Source organism: Peromyscus leucopus, chromosome 2, assembly GCF_004664715.2.
Source record: "Peromyscus leucopus breed LL Stock chromosome 2, UCI_PerLeu_2.1, whole genome shotgun sequence".
Lineage (NCBI taxonomy): Eukaryota > Metazoa > Chordata > Mammalia > Rodentia > Cricetidae > Peromyscus > Peromyscus leucopus.
In genome coordinates this window covers 24347105-24367162 of record NC_051064.1, presented here as the reverse complement: position 1 = coordinate 24367162, position 20058 = coordinate 24347105, and the positions used below count along the sequence as shown (strand labels likewise).

The window sequence follows — 20058 nt, the reverse complement described above, 5'->3', positions numbered from 1 at the left end:
TGCAAAAGTCAGCATCGTTCCACGGAAAACTAAGTGTATGCAGGCCTCTGAGGCCATGCCAACATGAAGATTATAAGATGACATAACTTCATGGCTGAAACCATCCAATGCCAGCACAGACATAGTTTGCCGCTGGTATTTCCAAAGGCCTGCATGCACAGTGAAGCCCACACTCAAGTGCATGGAAAGTTAGAGAGGAGGGGGGCAGGAATCTCAATACTAAACAAGTATTATCCTTTTAACAAAGATTTACAGGTGTGTGAGTGCATATATGAGTGGCTCTTTGTAAAAGGCATTCATGTGTATCCCATATGTGCCTGCTGCCTGCGAAGACCAGGAAAGGGTGCTGCATTCCCTGGAACTGGAGTTCTAGATGGTTTTAAACTAGCATGTGTGTGCCAAGAACCAAACCCATATTCGCTAAAGAGCAGTATTTTAAAATACTGAGCCATATCTGCCGGCCCAATTTTAATTTTAAGAAAGACTTTGCCAATAGAAGTAATGTTTTTAAATGAATGGCCTAATTATAGAGTGACATTTTTTTAAAAAAAATTATTTATAGATGAATAGTACTCTTATTTTTATTATTTTTTTTTCTTTACTGAGGAAGGAAAATGTTTTGTTGTATAATGAATGGTACCTAAAGCAGGTACTTAGAGTCCTGAGCTCTGCCCCACACACTCCTGTTTAAAAAGGTATTGGACAAGCAGAGCTGGAATTGAAAAGAAAGGCCGGGTTAAGGTTAACAAACTGGAAGGGAGTGGGATGCAGAATCAGTCAAACACTTTTAATTCTGCAGCAGAGCCGATGCCAATCAAGTGTCTACACTGGCTGGGAGAACCACTAGCTTGTAAAAGAATAATTTTATGCAGGAAGGAAAATACCCAAATGTTTAATTTCCTTTACTAATAAACACTGTGCCAGCTCACCAACACAAACTGTTAAAAAGCCAGAGCAGAGGCTCAGTGAAGAGCACCACCATGGGGTCAAAGCCGTGGTACAATCTCCAGCACCACAAACCCCAAGATGCACAACTCCATGTTGCTACAGCTATTCATCCTGCAGTAACCTACTTCCTAGATATCCACCATGGTAACCCATCATAACGAGCTTTAATCAATTTCTTCTCTACAGTAAAACATCACATTTCGACCTAATCTTAGCAACAGAATTCATGAAAATTATAAAGAGGAGCCGCAGTAAGACTTTACTTAGCACTAGCTTGGGAACAAACATAGAAACACAACAGCACTTGGCCATTCCTTCAGGGTGTCATTGATCTTGGGATGTCATCCCAATTTGCTTTTGGTCCTGTTAGGCAGTTCTGAGTGCTCACCACAAAGTCTACCAGAGACAATTTGGCCATTTTAAAGAAACATAAAGCAGCCAAGACACTTTTCTCGAAATCAGAGATGCTCTCCCAGCACTCAATGTCACCAGGTTAAAGACGGCAGTGAGTGCTGGTCCCCCAGGTAGCGATCCCTGTGAATGGTCCCAAAACGTAAGCATCTGAGTCACAAACACTGTGCATCAGAACAAGAAATTTAACTTTGAGGCCAATATTAGAATGCATATAAACCAGTAATACAAATCATGAAAATCTAAACTTGAGAAATGTAAATTAAAACAAAAATACAAATGTTTGACTTTAACAAAAATCCTTCCTTTTCACTTAGCAAACTCACACAGCAGTGGTATTGGGGGAGATCTGAAGCCCTGATGGTTATAACATAAAACTCATGGTTTACAAGGTCACGTGAGTACAAAGATTTGAAGATTCGACATACAATGGCAGACAAACCCTATGAACCACTAGCCCAGTGCTTCTCAACCTTCTTAATGCTTTGACCATTTAATATATTTCCTCATGGTGTGGTGACCCCCAACCATAAAATTATTTTGTTGCAACTTCATAATTGTAATTTTGCTATTGTTATAAATCATAATATAAATATCTGATATGTAAGGTATCTGCTATGTGACCCCTGTGAAAGGATCATACCACTTTAAAGGGGATGTGACCCACTGGTTGAGAACTGCTGCACTAGAGACTTTGTTAAAAGACACAAATGTTTGTTGGTTGCTTAATGGGTCAACACAGTAGCTAGAAATCCTGGTGAAACACAGATGGCTTCCTCCTTCCTGAGCAGCACTGCAGATACCCTGACATGTCCAGTGTAGGGTCCTGCATATAAGCTTTCCTACCCAATTATTTTGTAGACTGGGAAATTCTATTTTATGGAATCCAAGGTGGTATGTGAATAGAAAAGAATGAAATGCTTCAGGTTACACATCACAGTGACACAATATGGTAGCAGTGACTCATCTACCTGGATGTGGTTAGCTGTATAGCATCATTTATAAACATGACAGATAGGAACTACAGTCTCCTGTGCTAATCTAGGACTAAAGAGTAGCTTCATGAAAAATAATCACTAGCTTTGTCAGAACTGGTTGTCCTGACACTAAAGCATACTTCAATTAATGATAGACCTCCAGAAAAACATATATGCAGCAAGAGATGAATTTTACTGTTCTTACAGATCAGCACAGCCAAATTCTAATGCATCATTAAGATATAGTACTAAGTCTTATCAATAAGGCACACGTAAATTATCACTATATGAATTCAATGCTATGTTAATTTCTACAAAAAAAATTCTAGAGCTATATGCTGAATGTCAGGGTGAAACCTAACAGCAAATATGCATTCCACAAGCTAATGTGTACCACCACCCTGGCAATCCAGGTCTGTCTTAGCCCTGGCTACTCCTCCATGCCATTCTGAGTTCTGCAGACCATGCAGCAGACCTGGAACCTCTTGCAGTAAGACAGCCTGGAGTAAGCAAGGCCATGGCCAACGGACTCTTCCTGCCTTATGCCTTCATCTAGGAAACCTTGTCAGCAACAGGAAGCCTTTCTTTTTTGGCAGACTATAACAAAACTTTTCCAAGCCTATTTTATGTGGAAGCAGCACATGCCAGTAAAGCCCAGACACTGTAATTCCAGCTAAAGAGCTTTCCAGGTGGGAAAACATACCTTGTGATGTGGTAAAGACTGAAGACCCATTGCAAGACACTGCTATCCCTGTAACCGCCCTGTTGAAAATCAAAGTTTTATAAATTACCATTAGCCCTGTGCTGGCACACCGGCTTTATCTTACTAAGCTCCTTTCATTTTGTGTTCACAGCTTCTTCACTCGGTCTCTTCTCTGCGTGCTCCTGCCATGACAAGTCATTGCTTGGCAGTGCCCACCTTTGTTCAGACAACACCCTGCTGGTGGAAAACATCCCCACTCTTTGCTCCCCAAGCTGCTGCAGAACATGCTAACATGTTTCTGACACGTGAAAACTGCTTCTCTTACACCTGACCTGACCACCCACAACGTGACGGCACTCACTCTTTACAATCACTTAGCTTGCTTCATTGGAGCGCACCGTCCCTAATGTCTGTCAATGGGGAACACGTGGGGCTCCAGTGGACCCTTTTAAGAACATCCAAGGCTCAACCATTAAACATTACTTGTATAAACACAGTTTATTCACACCATCGTCTTGTCTTTGACCACATGAACTCTTCCTATGTGCCTTTCTGGGAAGTCGAGGGAAGAAAAGCTACTCTAAAAGAAACAAGGTAGAACTAGCTGTCTATTTTCAAGATGCTATACTATGCTTTGAGCCACACACCTAAAACAAAGCCAGGCATTAGCACACCCAAACCTACTCATGACCAATGGAATACACGGCCACTACCTGTGTGAGAGTGCTGACAGCCAGGGAGCTGTCCCAGGGCCTGAGCTCAGGCTTGGGTTTTCTTTATGAAGCAGGTTGGCCCATTAGGCCCATCTCTTAAGCTTTCCTACCAGGGTACATGAACATTCTGAGAGATTATACATGGAAGGCTTTCATTCACAAACCCAAGTTCCTTGAAGTTACAGGTGTCTTTAAAAAAATGCAGATTTTACAATGGATATGTTTTTCTGTTTCTCTCCTTCCCTCTCTCCCTGTCTTTCACTCATCCTGCACATCCCCTTTTCCTCTTACCACATTTGACTTCATTACCTTATGGTGCCTCTCTTTTTCTACCCATGTGTTATCATTACCTTATGAAAGATCTTTATCAACTGTCCCATTCATCCATATATCCATTTACTCACCCACCCACATTTGTTATAATTTTTTGCATGTGAATATGTGTGTGGTATGCATGTGTATTCATATTTGCATGTCTGTGGGAGCACGTGTCTGTATGGGTGTCTGTGCATGTGGATGTCTTCCGTGATGGCTCTCCATGCACTTTACTAAGGCAAGGCCTCTCACTGAATCTCTGCTAGTGATCTTGCCCAGGGATCCTCTGTCTCTCTCCTGAGTTCTGGGATTACAGATGGCCTCCACTATACCTGCCCAGCTTCCACACGGGTTCTAGGGATCTCAATTCCACCCTAACACTTGCAGGAAAAGGGCTTTATCCAGTGAGCTACCTTGTTCGCCCTGTTTTTTTTTTAAAGATGTACTTTCTCCTACACTATAAGTAAATTCAAAGCTTGGTGACAGACACACTTGTCCCAATTTTTAAGGTTTGAGGGGTGGTATATATAGTTTAGAGGTACAAACTCCAGGCTGCCTGCCAGCCCAATCTCATTCTAGAACAGTGGTTCTCAACCTGTGTGTTGCAACTCTTTTGGGGTCAAATGACCCTTTCACAGGGGCCACATATCAGTTATCATGTATGTCAGATATTTACATTACTATTCATAACAGTAGCAAAATTACAGTTATGAAGTAGCAACAAAATAATTTTATGGTTGGGGATCACCATAACATGAGGAACCGTATTAGAGAGTCACAGCATTAGGAAGGTTGAGAACCACTGCTCTAGAACAGCCTACGACAGAAATGGCAGTATGGAAGAACATGGGGTCCAAAACTAACCATTTCCTGCCAAGTTTCCCCTTGCCACAATGGCTTCATATCAGAAATCACTGTAGACATTTTGCAGGCTGGGAACCAAAGGCAGCAACACTGAATGGACACTTCCCGCCTGACTTGGCGTTAGGATTCTGCCCTCACTCCAGCTACATTACTGCACCTGCGCAGTTTGGGGTCTTGTGTCTTACATCACCAGTAGGTGCTGGCGACTACATCCTGTCGTAGTCACATAATCTGCGCCTTCAAAGCCAGATGCAGACCCCATGCTCTCTCTGCTCTCTCTCTCTTCTGATCTGCTCCCCCCATCTTTTCTCTCTTTCCAGGCCTGGCTCTCCTCTTTCCCCTCCTTCACTCCTTTTTCCCTCCTAATAAAGCTCTGAAAAATAACACTGGGTTCTGTCGTGACTGTGACCTTTCCACAGGGTAACCAGCACCGCCACCAGTGCCATTTATCATCCTTTCACTTGGCTTCTGCAGTTCACCCCCACACCGAGACCCCAGCTTTTACAGACGAGGCACGAGGCACGCTTACTCTTTGTGGAGTTTGTACTGCTCATGCAGCTGCAACTTGGTGATGTTGTTCCAGGCCAGGCTCCTGCTTTCCTCGGTCAGGTCTTCAAATGACTCCTCCCCTGGAGAAACTACAGGAAACTGGTGCTGAGTGAGTTAGGAATCACAGAAAGGCAGCTGCACCAGACTCACCCTATTTTCTATTGAAATTAAGGAACCAAGAAAACAAGTTGCCCACCAAAATATGCTTTAAAGGTCTTCGTCATACGGCCTAATGTTAGCCAAGAACCAATTAGACATAGAAAGTTTCGCTGAAACCTCCAGGCTTCCTAGTGTTTGCAAAGTCCTGATCTGACCAGTCGAATAGGCATCACGGGAAATAGAAGTCCGAGCGGCCATTTCCTTCTCAACCTTTTCCTCTGTAAAACCTCACAGCTGCCTAGGAAAACTGAAACTTTATGGTGATCTTGAGAAGGATAAAGAAAACAAGAAATAAAATAAGGTTTCTGGTCCCACAAAGGGTTTCTGGGCAGAAGTGACGCTCTCACTTCTTCATGAAGAAAATCTGGATTGATTACCCTGGTTAAAATGGTCACGATGGTGGTTATGGCTGGTGACTAAGGGATGAAGACAGCATTTCCAACTTAACCCTGCATGCCTTCAAGTAGTATTTTAAGCTGCCCCTAGGTCAAACCCTCACAGGAAAATGCTGGAAAGCGGGCTTTGCTATTCTTGCAGCCTCCCTGAGAGGCTCAGCATGCCTTGGTGTCATAAGACAAAACTGAAGAAAAGGAGACATTTTGTTGATAAGATGCTGTGTTGTCACATGACTCCTCATGTGAAGCTCTATGACATACAAAACATGGTCACATTGATGAAGGTGTGTGATCTTAAAGTTCATCATAGTAGCCAGCATGGCCTGGATGGAAGGTACTCTACACACACTTGCCACATGTTAATAAGAAAATTAAACAAAAAAGAACAAAGTTAAGAAGTGAAGCAGTCTGAACTGAATTCAAGCTCTGTATGGGGGTTTGGTAGAGTCAAGGCCAAGTCTTTTCTAGAAAAGTGTGGAGTAGGTGACTGGGAACATGTCTGACAGTGCCGCAAAGCACTGCGTGGAAACTTAAAAAGCACAGCATTGGAAGGTGCCAGGACAATCACAGCCACAGGAAATGACCTTTCCTCAAAGTTGATAGTTACGAACAACCTTCAACAAAGACAGGGGTAGGAGAAATAAGTGTTTTGTGGTGCTTGGGACTGAGCCCTGCACATACTAGCCCTGCCACTGAAGTAGCTTAAAGCCTTCTACAGATGCAAACAACTGTAAGCAACTCAGCAGTTCGTGTTTCATCTCTGCTTCAGAATCTTCAGAAAGACAAACAAAGGCCCCTACCTTACACTACTGGTCACAGGACTTACCTGGGGAATCTGTCATAGAAGCATTATAGCTGGAGGCCTGGGACACACTTTTAAACTTGGGGGTGATCCTTCGAGGATGTGGTGTCACAAACAACTGTTTTGGTGTCTGCCCAAATTCCAAAATTTGGGTCAGCATGGCTACTTTCTCGTCGGGATCCTCAATGCTTTAGGAAGAAAGACAAAAGACGCAGTAAACCACCAGCTTCAAGTCCTGAAGCATGAACTTCAAACAGTGCAGGTCAACAGGGAGACAGAACCTCAGATAAAAAGCCAACATGGGTGAGGACTAAACCTCTTTGTACACCTTTACATAATACGTTTTTCTTTGTTCCGTCTGCTTTGCTTTGAGACAGGGTTTCTCTGTGTAGCCGGGCTCACTCTGTATCAGGCTAACCTCAAACTCAGAGATCCATCACTTCTGCCTCTTGAGTGCTGGGGTTAATATTGCCAGGTGGTGGTGGTGAATGCCACATCTGTATGGGTGGCCGAGGAGGCCAGAAGCAGGCGTTTGATTCCTCAGCACTGGAGTTCCAGGCAGCTCTGAGCTATCTATCCCACGTGGGTGCTAGGAATCGAACTCAAGTCCTTTGGAAGAGCAGCTAGAGCCCTTAACTGCTGAGCTGTCTCTCTGGCCCCCATTTTCTGTGTCTTAGCAACTAACAATGTTGAAAGCAAGATATAAATCATTTCAAAATTTCTATATCTTAACTTCTCAAATAAGTGTATTAATAATTCAGACAGAAGTGTTTTATAATGAAGCAGAAACACCTTGTAGACATATACATACCTGTTCAAGTCTACACCACCTTCATAGGTCAGAGGATGAAATACTGAAGGAGAGATATAAACACTAATGAAAAAACTGTACATTTAGTTATAAATATCCTGTCCAGATTCTGCACAATTCAAAGCTGTATTCAAAGAAATTCATTTTCATTTGTAAAACATTAATATTCAAACAGTAAATATTATCTTGTATTATTATCTTTTGGTGAATAAAAATGTAACTGGCAGATGTGATGTGCTGTTATCTGGGTGTTTTCCTTGGTTATTTCTTTCTCCTTTAGGGAAGCATTAGTCACAGCACTGATGTGGCTGCACTGCACATGAGTCACTTCTGGATTTCAGCTCAAGTTCCTTGCTACTGACAGAGAGAATCAGAGAAACTTGAGGCAGATAAGCACTGAGGCTGAAGAGATGGACAGCTGCCATCTTCTTCATGCTTAATTAAAAGCAAGCTTTGGGCCTTCGCAGGCATTGGAGTTACTGCTCTGTTACAGAGGTTTGTGTTTGGTTTGTAGTCATGTAGCCCAGACTGGCCCTGAGCTCATGTCCTCGTCTCCAGCTTGTTCGTCTGTCTGTCTGCTTTCTCACCACACACTAAGTGAAAGGAAACATCAGCTGCTGTGGATATTGCTCTATATATAAATAAAACACTGATGGCCAGTGACCAGGCAGGAAGTAGGTTGCCAGGCAGGAAGTAGGTGGGACAAGGAGAGAGGAGAATTCTGGGAAGCGGGAGGCTGAGGAGAGAGACTGCAGCCACCGCCAGGACAAGCAGCATGTGAAGACGCTGGTAAGCCACCAGCCACGTGGCAAGGTATAGATTTATAAAAATGGGTTAATTTAAGATATAAGAACAGTTAGCAAGAAGCCTGCCATGGACATACAGTTTATAAGTGATATAAGCGTCTGAGTGATTATTTTATATGTGGATTGTGGGACTGCGGGGCTTGGGGAACCTGGAGAGAAGCCCTCCAGCAACAAATGGCGCCCAACGTGGGGCCCGAACCCACGACCCTGAGATTAAGAGTCTCATGCTCTACCGACTGAGCTCTCCTTTCTGGACAGGCGGGACACAAGGAAAGCGACCACTGTACTCTGCCAAGACAGGGTAAGATGGTCTTTCAGAAATCCTGCTTCTGAAAATGGTCTGTCAGATACTCTAGGCCTGTAGCCAATTTGAATACACCAACAATGCTGAGAAACATTAGGTGACTGTCCAGGCTGCCAGCTGTCTTGGTCTACTTTTGCAAGATTCCCGAAAGTTGCTTGCATCCATCTACTATTTCTCAGGTACCATTATGTTCCTTCTCAGGTCTTTGATGTGGTTGAAAACTAGATAGTTGTAATTTCCTCAGTTATGATAAAAGATAAGTTAGACATAAAACCTTAAACTCACAAATATAAGATAGATAGGACATCTTCTTTAATATTGTAACTATAATTCTTGCTCAGTAATTGTTTTGTTATATGTAATTTTACCATTTTAAAGTTAAAACCTTCCTTTTTAAAAAAAGAAGAAACGGGGAAGTGCTGTGGATATTGCTCTATATATAAATAAAACACTGATGGCCAGTGACCAGGCAGGAAGTAGGTTGCCAGGCAGGAAGCTTGGGGAACCTGGAGAGAAGCCCTCCAGCAACAATCAGCCAATGTTACATACCATTATGGGCCCCTACGGCTTCACTTCCTTTCTGCTTATAGCCAAATATCAGGTCAATCCACTCGTGGAGGTGCTCAGACACATAAGTGCTTTCCAAGGCATCCTTGTTCTTCTGGAGAAAGTCTTGGGGACCTATCAGGGTAGACTTCATCAGAATTTTATGCCATCTCTATTGTATTTTCTTTCATTTCTTGTACCTATCCATTTGTGCTTAAAACTTTCAGGAGAAAAGAGATACATGCGTCTTTTTTTTTTTTTCCTTTAAAGACACACATATTTCTAATGAGTTTTTATTCTTTATCTTACATATTTTTTTTCTGAGGAAGTGGCAGGAAGCATTTTTATAACATTTAGGTCTGTCAAACATATACTGATGTCTTTACAATGTAGACTCAGCATACTTCTGATTGGGAAGGACAGATTCCAGTTCAATTAAGTAGGTATTTTTAAAAGCCACAAGAATACAGTACAATGAATGGCATCACAACTCCACTACTCGGGAAAGCATGCAACATGCTGTGCTGTCACGCCTCAGGAGGAACTTACTTGAGGCCCATGCTGGAAGCTCCACATCGTCAACCATCTGCCCTCCTTGTCTCTTTCCAAGATCCAACTTCAGACTATTGACTAAAAAGCTGACGTCTTCATCATAAAATTCTGGAATCAACTGCAAGTTGGGGGAGGGGTGGCAACATGTTCTTAAAGCATTTAGAAACCAACGCCCTATGGAGTGCCAGTTTCCTGAACTGCTTACCTCTTTAAAATCGGTTGCACCATCCAAACAGTTTTTCCAGGTTTCTGCAATACTAGATATGAAAAAGAGTGATGTGCTCATGATCAACCTGAGCTACGTCAGCAGCAGCAGCGGCTTTCCTCCACATCCTCCCACTAACACCTACTGTTCTAGACTCTGGCACCCCAGCTTTCTCACCAACACAGCTTTTAACATGCATGTGAGGCCCCTTGACCAAAAAGAAAAGTGTGGCCCAGGGTGCTGGTGGAACTTCACTAGAAATCACAGGAGAGTGAAGCAAGCCCACACCACCACATGCACAGTGCCCCATGAAAGGTGCACACCACACCATCCCACACCACCACATGTACACTACCCCATGGAAGGTGCACATCACACCATCCCACACCACCACATGCACACTGCCCCATGGAAGGTGCCATATCATTTGAGCAACTATTTTGTGCCTCCAGAAAAGATCAAACCAAAAACGTGTGGTGGGACACAAGGGGACTTTGCTTCCTTTTTGTATTCTGGGAAGGAAATGTTAATCATGCAAATATGTAAGCCAATTTTAATGGTTTCACTATAGTAGAATTATTAATAAGAATAAAATTTGGCTGGACAAATCTAATTGCCCAATAGAGAATAACAGTTTAAGTAAATTGTGGTATATTATAAAACATGACACAATAAATTTTTAAAGTCATTGTTGCAAAATATTCTTCATAGTATGGAAAAAAACTGCTCAGGCTACACAGGACAGGGGAAAAAAAATCTATATTTAAAAAACTGTGCCTAAGCCTGGTGTGGTGACATATGCCTTTAATCCCAGCACTTGGATAGCAGAGGCAGGCAGATCTCATAGAGTTCGAGGCCAGCCTGGTCTACAGAATGAGTTCCAGAACAGCATGGGTTACAGACAGAAACCCTGTTTTGAAACAAAACAGAACAAAAATCTGTTTCTAGGACTGGAGAGATGGCTCAGTGGACGTGGGATAGATTCCCAGCTCCCACATGGTGGATCACAGCCCTCTCTGTGACTCCAGTTCTGGATCATCTCCTGGCTCCTGTAGGTAGGGCATGCACATGGTACACATACACATAGGCAGACACATACTCATCCACATAAAATAAATTAAAAATAATAAAAAACATGTTTCCCTATATATACACAAACTATGAAAGCTTGAAAAAAAATGACTTATGTTTGAGAAACAGTCTCACTATATAGTCCTGGCTGTCCTGGAACTCTATAAAGACCAGGCTGGCCTAGAACTCACAAAGATCTGCCTGCCTCTGTCTCTTGAGTGTTGGGGTTAAAAGTATATGCCTTTAGGCCTGGTTAGGCTTTACATTTCTTTGTGGTTTTGTTTATCTCTAGTATTTTAACATGAGCATACTGTACACATATAATCAGAAAGTGTTCAAAATGGTGAGATGGTTTATCAAACCTGTTGAACATTCTATCTGCATTATCAAATCTTCCATTCTGTAGACATAGCATATACTCTGGTGCTAGATGGGGGAAAAACAAGGTTAAATCAGACTGTAGAATTATCTGGGAATCCAAGTGAAACTGTGGATGATGCTAGAGCCTTACCGATCCTAACGAGGTAAAAGAGCACATAGCCTGGGGAAGAGTAGTGACTGCCATACATGAACTTCGGCTCGGGCATTTCCTGGTACCGAGTCTACAACATAAGAACAAACAGGAACTGACTCAAGGTGTCAGCCCTCGGAGCAGCAGAGGGCCAGCGGGAAAGCGCGTCCGAGACTAGCAGCACTTCTTCCTGCTGTGCATTCTCCTTTCCCGGCTTACAGAGCGGAAGGTGCCCACATCCAACAAACGGGACTAATTGCAGGCACCTCTTCTGCACTTTATCAAAGAATATCTTCATGAAAATAATTCAAGCAGGTCACCCTTCTACCTCCCCAACTAAAGACAACGACAAACACACAGAAACGCTGAGCCGCCAGTCAGGGCAGGAAAGGGCTGAGGGCATCCTGACACTGAGCACCTAAGTCTGGGAGCTGAGCTTCAGTTACTGAGCAGGCACGGGCCACGACTCGTGTGCTGCTAAGAAGCAGGGAGTCCCGCACATACCAGCAGTCGCTCCAGCCGTTCCTGATTGAGGGCTCCCACGGGCTTACTCAGGTCTCGGAAGGTTCCAGGATTTGACAAGTCTGTAAACACGAACACAGTGACATTACACCTTCACTCTCCTGGAATGAGCCAAGTTCACACTTGTTTCTACAAAGTAGTTTTAAAAACCAAGGCAAGTACACAAGTAGTAAGCACCTATGTTATTTATATATATAAAAAGGAAAAAAACCCACATCCACTTAAAAGTGACATCTGTAGTGTACGATATTCTAAATATAGACTGTTCAAAAAAAGACTTGCTGCAGCAGGCCAGATGGATCTGTGGGTAAAGACACCTGCCATGGAGGATGACAACCTGAGTTCAATCCCTGGGACCCACTCGGTGGAAGGAGAGAAGAGACTCCCATTGGCTGTCTGACCTCCACGGGTCCACCTTGGCATATGTGCATCCACACACCCAAACCCCCACACACATACAAATAAGTAAATGTCATTTTAAAGTACTTTCTAATAAAAAAACAAAGGAACAAATTCTTAACCCATATTCTTCCACTAAGGTTTACTTTCTATATCTAACCTACAGTGAATATTCTTTTGTGACATTAGCAAAAGAAATTATTATTATTATTTATTTTTTTGGAGACAAGAGTTTTTCTGGGTAGCCTTGGCTGTCCTGGAACTCACTCTGTAGACCAGCATGCTTCACAGAGATCGAATTCACAGAGATCCACCTGCCTCTGCCTCCTGTGTGCCACCACAGCCCAGCTACATTAACAAAACTTAAAAACCAAGGATTTGAAAATTATTAAAGAAATACATTCTTATATCCCTAGACAATTTGTTATAACTTTCAATGACAAAGGATCAACTCCCTGAACTGTCAAAAAAGTATTTGATCATAATATATAATTTAAAAATGTTATGATATAAAATGACAATATTATCAAATTTTAGAAACATTACTTAAGGGAACAAGAAAGAAGTATTGGAGCCATAAAAATGAAAGTGTTGTGATGGTCTTGAGTGTCAACTTGAGTGGACTGAGAAATGTCTAAATTAGAAAGAAGTTTCTGGGTGTATCTTCTCAGCATTTCCTGAGACAATCAGAAGAGGAGGGCTCTTACCAAATGAATGTACTGATCCTTCAGTTGGTTCATAATATGATGTCAGTATTAGGAAGCAGTGAAAAATGGAGGAGGAAGGTCACTAGGACATGTCTTCCAGGCTGTATCTTGTCCTAGCCCTTTGCTCTGCTCTGCTCTGCTTCCTGGCTACCGAGTTTCCTGGCTGCCAAGCTTCCTGGCTACCTTGTTTCCTGGCTCTGCTTACTGTCCTTGCCATGATGCACTGAACCCCTGGAAACCATGGGCTAAAATCAATCTTTCCACCTATCATTTGGTTTACTTGGGTATTCTGTCCCAGTAACAACACAAAAGTCTGAGCAGTACTGTTCCCTCTCATACTGTGACTATGGATGACTTCCATTTCCATTAGTGGATGGTTGATTTTTTTTTTTTTTTTTGGTATTCAAAATTTCAATGTAAATCTAAAATAATAAACTATCTTAGAATTTTCAGCAAGAAATTTAAATGTTTCAGAACTTGGCACTTACACATAATAATGGGAAGACTGAATTAAAATTAAAATAAATTAATTTAATTTTAATTAAAATTAAAATTAAAATAAATTTCCTATGCATAACCTTCAAAGAAGTGGTAAATACATATAAAACACTATTTATACAACATCTGTCCAGTATTGTGAAATGGAAATTGGCACTCTTTAGTGAGAAAACTGAAATGAGTTCTAATTTGTTCCTATAATCCAATATAATATAAAATAAAATGCATATGCCCTTTTGGAAGCAGATCCTCATCAGGCCCATGCACGACAGTGCTCACCTAATTCTGTGCTGGAGTAGTCATTTATTATCCACGGGAACACGGGGTACTGGGAGAGGTCGTTGCAACTGCGGTCGGCCAGGTTGTTGAGGTGAAGCAGGTACTGGTAGTTGGAGAGGTGCCCGCGCTGCCACTGCAGCATGTAGCTCTCTGCAGTGTGTTCTGCGACATGGTGTTCTGAGGGGAGAGGGACCGGAGAGCTCACTGTGCTTCCAGCTGCTACTTAGTGTGCAAGAACTAGCTTCGTTAGTGTTTTCAAAGTGTCTTGATTTGTTTTCACAAAGATACAGGAAAAGAAGTTATTAAATATATCGAACTACTATCAAACCACTCCCAAATATTATATAACTTATTTAAGACTACGGAGTGAACACACAAGTATCACGTGGCCTCAGAGGGCAATCACACAATGAGTCACAGAGTTCTATCAAGTCTGTTGCGTTGTTCTGATGGAGTTTTAGAGACCATGGCCACATGCACACACTTCCCTCTTTTATTATAAACCAGAACAAAACCATATAGGGCTTAATTAATTTTTTTCAGATTCTGAAGAGGTGGACTACTGCCAATTGATCAGTAGTTACATATTTGTGAACTTGAAAAACACAATATTTCCAAAGAAGAAGGGGAATTTTGTGGCACTGACCGTTAAACCAGAACAACCAGGAAGGCCCTCCTGGGAAAAACGGTCTCTCCGTGAGAACTCTTGTTCTAGAAAAGTCAGAATGACTCAACTGTTCTACAAATGAACAGATTATCATCTTGTTTAGGAGACTCTGCATTTCTGAATCTAAAAACTCTTTACTGGCTGTATCAAGCATCTTAACTCAAGTGCTGTTACTATGTATGTAGTGTGTTATTGTATGTGTTCTTACTTACTTCTTACCAAATTAATTAGCTACTAGGAAAGACGTCGAGAGTGAAACTTTTTTTTTACTCTTGGAACCCTCTGGAGAAGCTGGGGCAAACTCAGAAATGAGCTCAGACAGAGGGGGTGGCTTTGACTGCAGCTTCAGCATCCCCCTAAAACAGTGACTTTTCTACTGTTGTCTTGTCATTGTTAGAAAAAGAAAACAAACCTGGGCATAGACAATAAAAATAAACTCATAACCAATCTCTGCTTATTCACTATGTTAATGTAATGGGCTCAATGAGGGGAAAAATAACAATAAGCTACTATTGGATAAAATGTATTCCTGCTGGAATGAAATCTTTCCCTAAAGGGAAATTTCATTTCAAGGAAAGATATCCTTTGCCACACATTTATCTAGAAATGATCTCACTGCACACTAGAGAGAAACAAATTAGAATGTATTAATAAAACCTCAACTTCTATTTAAAAATCATTCCATTTTGGTAATATGACAATTATGTAAATTAGGAATTTAATTTAGTCACATAGCTTAACAGAGTTCACAACTGATGAAAATGTAGGAGATTTTTCTGATAAAGGGGGAGAACTTCACATTTTCCATGAGGATTGAGGAATCATTCCTAAGGAAAGTAGATTCTATTCCAAGGGTGCTGAGCTGAGCATAGAGGATTCACCTGCTCCTTCCACCTCAACTAGTGATCACAAACATATTCTCCCACCTTAAAAAAATGCAGTTTTGGTTTTCAGAAATTAAATCATGACATGAAAAAACACTTGAGTAGATTCTCTGCAACCCACTCAAGTTGGAGGGCATTAAAATAGAGAAGCATTTAACATATTCATCAGGAGCTTTCAAAACACACAAATCAACTATTACCAAAATGTTGTGCATGAAAATTACCAACATTTCCCTAGTTTGTAGGATATTATATCACAGAACAAAACAAGTAATACTATGGCAAAGCACTGTTTCTTCTCTTATTTGCTGTCCCAACTTCTAAGGAGTTGAGCTACCTTCCCATGAACAGACAGTGAAGTGAGACCAGCAAACCTAGGTACGTGGCAATGTAGAAATAGAGATCATCTCTGTCTTGAGGCTCATAGAACTTTAGGTATATGTCGGAACACAAGTCGTCTTCTGTGCAAAATACTTCCAAACCCTGAAAATTCAGAAAGAATAAAACAAATAGTTCCATGTTCATCCTGGAATCACACAATCTCAAAAGTCAGCTAAGCATTTCTATGCTTGAGCCTTAAGTCTGCTGACATTTATAAATTGATTCAAGTTCTATATCCCTATATTCATATGTTTTCTTATAAACATCTTGAGAACAAGAAATGTACATCAGGCAAACAATGTTATTCTCTTTAGTACCAAATATTGTTATTGACGTAGCTTTTTATTCTGAAATTTAAAATTAGATTTCCAATGAACTCACATTTCTTTCTAGCACATAAATGTTTAGCTTCCTTGTACAAATTAAATAACTATGAAACACAACAAATTAATAATTAAATAACGCATTAAATTATGGTTATTTTAAAGGAAACTATGAGTTGAATGCCTATTTTCTTAGCACTCAGGAGGCTGAGGCAGGAAATCATGAGCTCTGGGCCACCTGGGCTGTAGTAAAGCCAAGTCTCAAGAGAAAAGAAAACTGTAAGCTTCATGGGCATTGTGCTGGCAAAGTAAGATGGGGGAAGACAACAAGGAGAGCCCAGATGGGTCCTGGGTTCAAGTCCAGGCTATAGGCATTCACTAACTAGTGAAGTTAGGAAGTTAATTCTTGGGCTCACAACTGCTTTATCTGTAATGTACAGGGCTGTGATAGAAATGCGTGAGTCTAACCAATGCTAATTTCTTCACTTTTACTGACTGCTCTTCTATACTGAGAGCACAAGATTTTTAATAGTATCTGTTTTCTGTAATTTTCTACTATCATTAGAAATGGACATAAAATAGGTAGCAAAGTGCTTGAATTTCACAAATTAAAAGTACAAAAATGAGCTAGTTATAATCTGCAAAAGAAAATGAATTTTTATTGGTGTCGATCCAAAACATCATGGAACCATCTAATTTCTAAGGTGCACATATGAGATAATGGTAAGGGTGCTGTTTACATAGCGAGGAGGTGGTGGCAAGAACCAACCATGGGCTTTAATGGTTATCCTCTCTATTTCCCTCTCCCTGAGCTCAGAGGCTTAATTAACCTCTGTGGCTGCATTAGTGTACGCCTCTTCCATACTAAAGAATTTTAAGGATTTCAGTATTACTCTGAGACCTGGCTGCAGTGCCTGTGTGGTGGGAGGAACCCGGGAACGTTCCACAAGCACTGTTCTAGCCTTAGCCCAGGAGCTCTGGAAATTCAGGAGGGAGAAAGTCAAGGACTCTCTAGCCTTTTTGCTCTTTGAAAAAAAAATATTTCTGCAACAGAACCTCTGATTTCCAGAGAAGAGTTATTCTTCTATCGAGGTCCAGCTTCCACATGCTCACATACAGCACTGTTGGGCTTTCAGCTACGGAGGCCCGTCTGTCAACCAGCCGCCTCTCTGCAGGTCTGCAGGTCTGCAGTCCCCCCCAGGGTCTGTCCTGCACCTGTGAACTGAACTTACCAGAGGCATGAGGCCGTGCCTCCTTTTGTAAATGCGCCGGACGTCTTGGAGTGTTATCTGGACCACAGGTTTCTTTAAAAAGCACAAAGGCAGTGTCAAGGGTCACCATTCTAACACAATTACAAGTTGTTCTTTTGTATCTGACAGCAGGGAAGGAAAGAGCCACAAACCCTTGCCTTCCCAGTGTGCCGCAGTTGAACACCCAGGAGACCTTGGAACAAATGGTACCCGGTTTCAGTTTACTCTGACACACCTAACCTTCCTCAGTGAACTCAGGTAGTGGTGCCCTCATCTTTCAGGTTACTGCAAGGATTGCTGTGTGGTGTGCAGCACTCAGGAATGAGTATAAGTAACTACTCAAGAAGTTTGCTCTTTCAAAACATATATTTATTATTTATTTGCCTGTGTGTGTGTGTGTCTGCGTGCGTGCGCGCGCGCGCGTGATATCTGAATGTATACATGCACTGAGGGGTTACATGTACCTGTGTGTGTGTGTATATGTATGCACCTACGTGTGAGGGGCTACTTGTGCCTGTGTGTGTGCGCGTGTGCTTGCATGTGCATGTGTGTGCATGCACCGGTGTGTATATGTACCTGTGTAATCATGTGTGAAGGCCAAGAGAAGTCTATTCTTTAGGGCAGGTTCTCTCCCTGGACCTACCTCCACCTGGCTCACAGCTGAGGGTACAGATACACAGGTATGTGTGGGACACCATGGGCTCTGTAGGACATAGGATTCTAGCTCTAGTCCTGATGACTGGGCAGCATATGCTCTTAACTGCTAAACCATCCCTCCAGCCCTGAGTATTGGTCTAGAATTTGCTTTGTCCTAACATCCATTTATTCAAGAACTATGTTTTTAATTTCCTTTATTACAGAGTTTTAAACTTCATCAATTACAATATAAGGTAAGACCTTTAAACCTCATAAATTAAATATAAGGCAAGACTGTTAGAGGAAAAGATGTTTTTGATTCTCTGGAACTGGAAAAGAATAGTAAGGAGAATCAAAATTAGAAAATACTGTGTGCTCAGCTAGAAGGCAATCTTCTACATGGCTGCTCGCAGGTGTCAGGAAAGCCAGGCTCTGCAGCACTGAGAACGGCCTTAAAGACCCCAACACTATCCAAGAAGCCTAGCCAGGGCTTTGGGAAGAAATACATGCTCACTGTGTCCCTGGAAGCTGTTCTGTCAGACATTTTTCCTACAAGTTTTTGACCAAAAATAGTAATAATAGCCAATATCAGAGAACACCATGCCAGCCAGCCATGTGCCATGTTGCTGGATTTGAGCAGTATCTGCTACCACCTAGTGGACAGAATTGCTACACCATGTCTGACCAGTTTAGTGCCAATGACGAGACTGAAGAATGTCCAGGGCATACTCTTCTTCCACAGAAAACACTTCCTGTCAGTTAAAGTGCCTGTCAATGGCCCATAGCGTGGCCAGAGGGACAGAACTTCCGGTCCTCTCACGACCCACTCCAAAAAGGACCATTTCTGTGCGAACAATAAATCTTCACAAGTTCTTGTAGAGATGAGTTGCTGTTTACTTCCCATCATAGTTCTAAGTCTAATGTTACTTTTAACAAGAAGATGTTTTCCTACACTATAGGAGGAGTCCTAGACTATGGAAGGCGTCCCATAGACCCAGATGTAGCATCTCTACACAACCCCACACTGACTGTGAGAGGCTCACACCACCACTCAAGGAAGAAGTATCAGGCAAAGTGCACATGGGAGACCAATTTCTCATTCATTACAGCACTTTCTTGGTGTCTTTCCCTGTGCTTTCTAAAAGAAGGATAAGTCTCCCCTGATGTGACTATAACCAGGAGGGTGGAGTTTCTCTACACACTACTAGGAACAAGGTCCTTCAGAATGTCTGGACGCAGGTCAGAGGGGACTGCATTCAGTGAGTGTGTACCAACTACTCAGGGCACTAGGAAGCCACACTGCTGCAGGGGCTGCTAAATGACTTTGAACTTCCCCAAGAAGTGCGGGGAAGTAACTCAAGTAAATCAAGGCAGTAATTCTGATGTCAGGTCCTGGAAAATCAAGCTGAAAGACAGAAGCAAGCACTGCACATAGCCCCCTGCCCGGGACCACGTACTGGGTGTCCATTGAGAGGCTGGAAATACAGGCTGGTGTCTGTAATGCACACGTGTCCTGGATTCGTCACCAGAGGTGTTACCATCTCTGCTTTGCACTCCATATGCAGCTTCTCAGAAACATTTTGGAACCTGGAAAGAATGTTTTGCAGCAAGAGTCAGAAAAGTCATAAATCGATCTACTCTCTAGGCTTAATCACAATGTAAATTTGCCTGCTATCTGTCTAAACACTACATTTACTATGAAAAAGGTGGTAATATAAATTGGCTGCTTAAATAAGGTTGATATTATTTTAGATGGCATAACAGAAGTCTGACTTTTTATTAACAGAAGAGATTACATTTCACAGAAACAAAATCTCTCCCAAAATGAACAGTCCTGAAGCTATTCCTACAACCATGTAATGTCCTACTG

At 42.0% G+C, this 20058-nt stretch overlaps 1 protein-coding gene across 2 annotated transcripts in view; it reads right to left on the bottom strand.

The window, feature by feature from the left end:
- Nsmaf (neutral sphingomyelinase activation associated factor) overlaps positions 1-20058 on the bottom strand; it is a 59233-nt gene that overhangs the window by 9472 nt on the left and 29703 nt on the right. For both annotated transcript variants that reach the window (XM_037202430.1, XM_028878522.2), the window contains exons 10-23: positions 19646-19775; positions 17535-17606; positions 15973-16081; positions 14048-14224; positions 12147-12226; positions 11643-11733; positions 11494-11557; positions 10061-10112; positions 9853-9973; positions 9307-9438; positions 7648-7690; positions 6861-7024; positions 5461-5569; positions 3040-3098 (exon numbers count right to left, since the gene is read on the bottom strand). In XM_037202430.1, coding sequence (XP_037058325.1) covers positions 3040-3098; positions 5461-5569; positions 6861-7024; positions 7648-7690; positions 9307-9438; positions 9853-9973; positions 10061-10112; positions 11494-11557; positions 11643-11733; positions 12147-12226; positions 14048-14224; positions 15973-16081; positions 17535-17606; positions 19646-19775 — 1403 coding nt within the window. The remainder of the gene's footprint in view (positions 1-3039; positions 3099-5460; positions 5570-6860; positions 7025-7647; positions 7691-9306; positions 9439-9852; positions 9974-10060; positions 10113-11493; positions 11558-11642; positions 11734-12146; positions 12227-14047; positions 14225-15972; positions 16082-17534; positions 17607-19645; positions 19776-20058) is intronic.